The 6,621-nt window shown below is 35.0% G+C and overlaps 1 protein-coding gene across 1 annotated transcript; it reads left to right on the plus strand.

Annotated features, from left to right (window-relative positions):
• Positions 1-634: 634 nt before the first annotated feature.
• On the plus strand, positions 635-2,999 carry LOC125872109 (60S ribosomal protein L7a-1-like). Its single transcript, XM_049552782.1, has 6 exons — positions 635-744; positions 823-1,075; positions 2,037-2,206; positions 2,297-2,425; positions 2,498-2,590; positions 2,675-2,999. The coding sequence occupies exons 1-6, from the start codon at positions 742-744 to the stop codon at positions 2,804-2,806; spliced, it is 780 nt and encodes a 259-aa protein (XP_049408739.1). The 5' UTR covers positions 635-741; the 3' UTR covers positions 2,807-2,999.
• The last annotated feature ends 3,622 nt before the right edge of the window (positions 3,000-6,621 follow it).

The following is a 6,621-nucleotide window of genomic DNA, read 5'->3' on the forward strand; positions in this document are numbered from 1 at the left end:
TTAAAATTAGATTTTATATTTGGAAAAAATACATAATTAGACATACTTCACTATCATATATATTATTATTACATATACTTTTAGAGTATTACGTATCGTATTACTAATTAAGAGTTTCCTACCATATATATTAGGAAAGATACACTTAGATACGTGTATTCTTGCTAACGGATACACTAAAATAGGGAGAGAGACGAGCAAGATGGGGAGGGAGGCGAGTGTGATTCGTTATGTATCTCAGACGCATGCAAATCACACCAAATACATGTATCTAGTGTGATTTGCATGTATCTGGATACGAAATACATAAGAGAGTGGCTAGTGATACGGGAGAGAGGCGAGGAAGGAAAACAAGATTTGTTATGTATCCCAGATATATACGAATTCACTTGAATACAATGTATCTAGAATAAATTACACCAAATTTTGACTTCATGTATCCCAAAATACATGTATCTGGATGTATATGAATGTATCTGAGCACACCAAAATCTAATAAGATATGTGTAATATTGTAAACTTAGAGTGTATGTAAATAATGAGCTCATAAACTAGTGAGGTTTACGTAAATTTCTTTTATTTTTTCACATTGAAAATGAGATCATTTTTTCAACTAATTTGCAAAGAGGCTATATTTTTAATTAGAGGGAAGGCAAAAGGAGTCCGGCCCAAACGGCGAAGACATGTTATATATGCGTTGTGCATCATCGACTTTAGGGTTTTGTTCCGTCTTCCGCAAAAATGGTATGCCCAGTGCTCTGCTCTGCTCTGGTTCCGTTCCTTCTTCACAAGTATTTGACATTCATTTTTGTTTCTGTGTAGGCTCCAAAGAAGGGTGTTGCAGTAGCAGCAAAGAAGAAGGCGGAGAAGACGTCGAAGGTGGTGAATCCACTGTTCGAGAAGCGGCCAAAGCAGTTTGGTATCGGTGGGGCGCTGCCACCGAAGAAGGATGTAACAAGGAACGTGAGATGGCCTCGGAATGTTACCCTTCAAAGGAAGAAGAGGATTCTCAAGATGCGATTGAAGGTCCCTCCTGCTCTCAACCAGTTCACCAAAACCCTTGATAAGAACCTCGGTCAGTATTAAACGTAGCATTTTTTGGTAAAATTAGTTGATCTATTTTTGTCAACAATGTCAATATTTATATTGAGTTAAATCTATGGCGTCTATATTCAGTCAACGAGCTACTTACTATTACTATTGTTATTTTTTAGCTTTTATTCAAGTATGATTTTTGTTGCATGCTATTACTTGGAACTTTAACCAGAATTGGTGTCATGAGAAGCAAATAAATTATTAAGAATGGAGAATCTTATTGGAGTTATTATGTGTTCCAATAGGTGTTTGAACTATGCCTCATTGGGTACTTGAAGATGGTTGAATGAGTGGATGTTTGTGCTTGGCTTGTGGGGTTTTATTATTCCAATTTTATCACCTCTCAGTGAAGGTTTGCAAAAACGTAGGCTTTTTGCTGAGTGAATAATATGGATGTCATCTCCAGGCTCACACCTCTGGAACTGTTGGCTGGCTTATTTTATAGTTCATAACCAAGTGGTTGATTGTGAGCTACTATTCTCCTTTTCAGAAGAAGTTTTTTGTTTGGGGAGTAGTAGAATTAATTCAGAAACTACTACTATCATATTTTGTTGGAATACATCATTGAATAATACATTTTGCATATTCTTAGTTCATTTTCTGGCAAAATATTTTGTTTTGGGAAAATGTAGTATTTTGTAATACTTCACACACCTTTTTTATTTATAAAGGCTAATCTGCTGCCATGTAACCATTATGTCTTCCCACTTCTCCTGTAGACCAAAATTGATAGTATTGTTTATAGCTCTCAACTCATCTTTTGTTTTGTTTTACTCGCATGAGGTATTTTATTTCGGTGATACTGATTTGTAGACCAAAATTGATAGTATTGTTTATTAGCTCTCAACTCATCTTTTGTTTTGTTTTACTTGCATGAGGTATTTTATTTCAGTGATACTGATTTGAATTTTTCCATTGTCTTTGCCCTTTGAACATGCCAGCCACCAACCTTTTCAAGATGCTTCTTAAGTACAGGCCTGAGGACAAAGCTGCAAAGAAGGAGCGTCTTGTTAAAAGGGCTCAAGCTGAAGCTGAAGGAAAAACACCTGAAACAAAGAAACCCATTATTGTGAAGTATGGCCTTAAGCATATCACTTACCTTATTGAGCAGGTTTGTTTTGGTCTTGCAAGTTCTATTATACTTTCTCAAGCACATATTTTTTTATCTTTATAGTAACCATTTTCCATTTATGTCCTTTAGAACAAAGCTCAACTAGTAGTGATTGCTCATGATGTGGACCCAATAGAGTTGGTTGTCTGGCTTCCTGCACTATGCAGAAAGATGGAAATTCCTTACTGCATTGTGAAGGGGAAAGCACGTTTAGGATCGGTAAGTACTATTAAGTCTGTTTTCTTAATGCTTCCCAACAGATTAGATACTGATATTGATGACTCTGCACAGATCGTGCACAAGAAAACTGCTTCAGCCTTGTGTTTGACAACCGTGAAGAATGAAGACAAAATGGAGTTCAGCAGAGTTTTGGAGGCAATTAAGGTATCTCTTCTAATGGCTAGTTTGGTTTGCATTTTGATGTAATGCTCTTCTAGGATTTCTCTTGATGCTTGTTTACTTTTTCAGGCCAACTTCAATGATAAGTATGAAGAGAACAGGAAGAAGTGGGGTGGCGGTATCATGGGCTCCAAGTCACAGGCCAGGACCAAGGCCAAAGAGAGAGTTCTTGCTAAGGAAGCTGCTCAGAGGTTGAACTAAGAGCTTGCTGTGATATATACACTGTTATTGGATTCAAGAGAGGAACTCCAATTTTTGTGTTTGGTTCACATGCTTGACAATGTTAGAGATATTAGTTCGATAAGTACCATTATGTTTGCCTTCTGCAGACTATTGCTCTGTCGAAGCTTAAAATTAAAACTTTATCAGAAGTTCTTGTTAGATGTTTTGTTGAGTGTTTTTTATGGCCGCGAATTGCTCAGTTATTCAACTATCCACACTTTTACTGCTTAATCTTTGCTAATTTAGTGCAGACTCTTGTTTAGGAATTACTGCCTTCCTACTATCCTGATTTGGCAAATGTTCGAGTTTTTGGCTAAAAACATTCTTGAACTATACTCTACACTTAAAGCACATACTTGTAATATCATAGTTAACAAAAAACATCCTTCAAATATCTAAACATTAATAAATCCCATCCATTAGTTAAAGACCATTAAAAATCTAACGAAGTGGGTGAAATTCACTAAAAACTCAGATTTGAACACTTCACATTCTCTCATTTCTCAGAAATATGAATTTTAACTTTCATTTGTTGAAGTATGCTTCATTTTCCATAACCACCCTCCCCGGTCATTTTTAAATCTGTGATGCAATAATGCAAAGACAAATCATACAAACGTGCAGATACTGAGACCCAGTACCCCTCAAGAACATGAAGAATGATTGTTTTCATACGCGGTATATGTGTTGTTCAGTCTTTACTCTTAATTAGAAGAAGGTAAATTAAAGGCAATAGCAAGCATAGTTAGTTTTTTTCGATAATGATCCAAAACCAGTGAAGGTAACAATGTCCATATTCTACAAAAAACATGAAATATTCTCCCTCTCAATTAGGTTCTTTATTTTTAGCAATCAAAATTTAGCTAAGAGCTAACAACTTATTGTTATTATGCTAATGTATATGTATATGCTTTGGCAAAAAAAAAATAAAAAAATCATACAAGTGTTAGAAATGTCAATCCAATTACATCTTGTGCATATTTCATCTGGTAATGCTACTAACATATTTCTCGTTTCATTCACATTATAATACATATTTACAAAATCTCCTATTTTCCATCTTTCATTTTGTTTCTGCTTTTTCAATTTGAGCACTCAATGGCGTCAACAGAAAGACGAAGTACTAATATTTAGAGATGATCGATGTTGATTCTACCGGTTAACCAACTTAAGGAGGAAGAAGATTGTCTGTGATTAAAAAAAAGGACCTAGTTGCAAATAGGGAAACTATAGTAGTATCACATGAGTTTCAAAATGCTCTGTTAGATTTCAAGCAGTTCTTGACAAAAGGGTGAAACTTGCTAGATTTTCAATAGTTGAAGGATGTTCCTTGTTCACTATGATTTTACAAGGATGTACTTTAAGTTTGGGGGTATAGTTGAGGGATGCTTTTAGCCAAAATCTCGCAAACGTTCACCAATTATTCTATGCTACTCTTCTGTCCTTAAAAGTGATAGTTGTTCCTAATAACTTGTCCTTTTTGACAAATCAATAAAGGATAATTTTTTCTTCTATTATACCCTCAATTTATTACTTTGGAAAATGTAGAATTTTTTGAAAATTTTAAATTTTTAATTCAATTTCATAATTAATAGGGGTAAAATGTTAAATTTACTGTGAAAATTATTGTTTTCTTAATAAGTGTGTCAATTCAAAAGTGGACAAGTAATTAAGGATAAAGGGAGTATTATTTTTCCTACCAACCTATATACCATATCAATTATTCTTTCCCTAAAGTCCATTCTTATCGGGACATTTGTGAGGAGGATTTTTCCCTTCTTCAAGAGGGTTGAACCAAAGGGATCCACTATCACCAACTTTATTCATTTTGGCGCAAAAGTTATGTCAAGAGCTTTGAATGTTTTACTGCAGAAGAGTTCAAAATGTTTGAGATGCCTAGAGGGTGTCCAAAAATCAATGCAACTTGTTGCAGGAATATTGGAGAAGTATGAGAAGGTGTCGGGGAAGAAATCAACAAGGAAAAAAAATGCTATTTATTTACACAAAAATGTGTCACAAAGAGAGGTGATAGTAGCAAAGGTAGCCACTGAAACTTTAAGGAAATATTTTCCTTTTATCTAATCAAGGCTGACTCAATAAAGTTGGGAGAAAATGGCCAAAAGCCCCCCCAATTTATAGCCGGATTCCCAACTACTCACTCATACTTTACGGGAGTCCTATTACCCCATTGAGCATTTTTTTTTACCATATTATCTCACCCTTCTTTGCTGACATGTCCACATAAACCAGATATAATTAAATGTTTGTTTACACGCGCTGCCACATAATGACTGGACCCCAGAACCCACGAATTTCCTTTAATCTTTTCATTTTCCTCTTTCTTTCTCTAAACCCTAACCTTTTTTCAATCAGACCAAATTCACCCCCATTCTCTTTGATCTGAGATTTTGTTCCAATCGAAGTTTGCTGGGAAAGTTGGGGAAGGTTCGTTTAGCTTTTTTTGTTTGTTGGGTCGAAGTTTTCTCTAAGTAAAGGTTAGTTCTTTTAGTTCTTTACTGACGATTTTGAATGATATTGATTATTGTGTTTGATTAGGGTTATGAAATTGACAAAAAAAATGAAGAGCAATAATTGGGTTTTGGTATAATAGCATTCCATTGTTCAATCTATACCATATTATCTTCATATTGTTAGCCATGTAGTGTTTCCTTTCTCGTTTAATGTTATATATGTTCGTAATGATATGATACTATGGCATAGTAAGTTTACAATTTTCGTTGTTATAATGATGATATGTTCATATTTACCTACTCTGTGTGTTTAGTGTAAAATGTGTAGTTTAAATATTCTCTGTTCTTTCATTCCATTCAGGTAGGAGATGAGTGGGTTCACTTTGGTTACCTTAAGATGGTATCATGGTGGGGCATTAGATTTAAGTAGTGGACAACCAATATATAAGGGTAGGCAAGTTACAGAATTTTTAGATGTTGATGCGGATAAAATGTCCTATTTTGAATTAAGAGGCTACATTAAAGAATTGGGATACACCACAACTTGCACATTTAGTATTAAACCCCCTGACAGTGGCATTTTGGAAGATATAGACAATGATATGGATATTTTAGACCTATGTTGTTCTTTGGAAGATGGAGATATTGTTATATGTGAAACATATGATTGATGAAGCAGTTGTGGACCCCGACCTTATTTTATTAGAAAATGTTAGCCATGAGGATAGGGAGGAATCTTGTTCAACTTTCAATAAAGGAGCTGAACCAAATTGTGGTCCAAACATTGTGGTTGGTGATGAAACTTTATCTGGTGAGGACCCTTTTACAACACCTTAAACTACAGCTGCTACTGCTGCTAGAGCATCTTTTACCTTAACTCCAATCAATACTACAAATTTTTCCACTACAAATCCTACTACTACAGATCCTGCTATTACATATCCAAATCCAGCTACTGTAGATCCTGTTAATGTAGATCTTAATGATATAGATGTAGGTCCAGTTGGATCTGATTTAGTGGAAGAAGATGGTTCTGATTACTCAACTGAAGAGAGTGTTGATACTGAAGGTGAATTAGTTAGAGATGATGATGAGGATTATGATAGTGATGTACATGAGGAGGTTAGGGAGTTGAGGGCTGAAAAGAGGATTTTTCAAAGAAGAAAAAGAAATGAGAGAGTACAAAATGACACTGAAGAGGTATCAATAGGTGAAGCTGGACCAGATTTAAATTTTGATGAAACTGAAACAGGAAAAATAATAAGTGTTGAAAGATGGTTAGGAGGTGATGAGCCATACTATCCAAGTTTTGATGCTGACAGT

The sequence above is a fragment of the Solanum stenotomum genome, chromosome 8 (assembly GCF_019186545.1).
Source record: "Solanum stenotomum isolate F172 chromosome 8, ASM1918654v1, whole genome shotgun sequence".
Classification (NCBI taxonomy): Eukaryota; Viridiplantae; Streptophyta; class Magnoliopsida; order Solanales; family Solanaceae; genus Solanum; species Solanum stenotomum.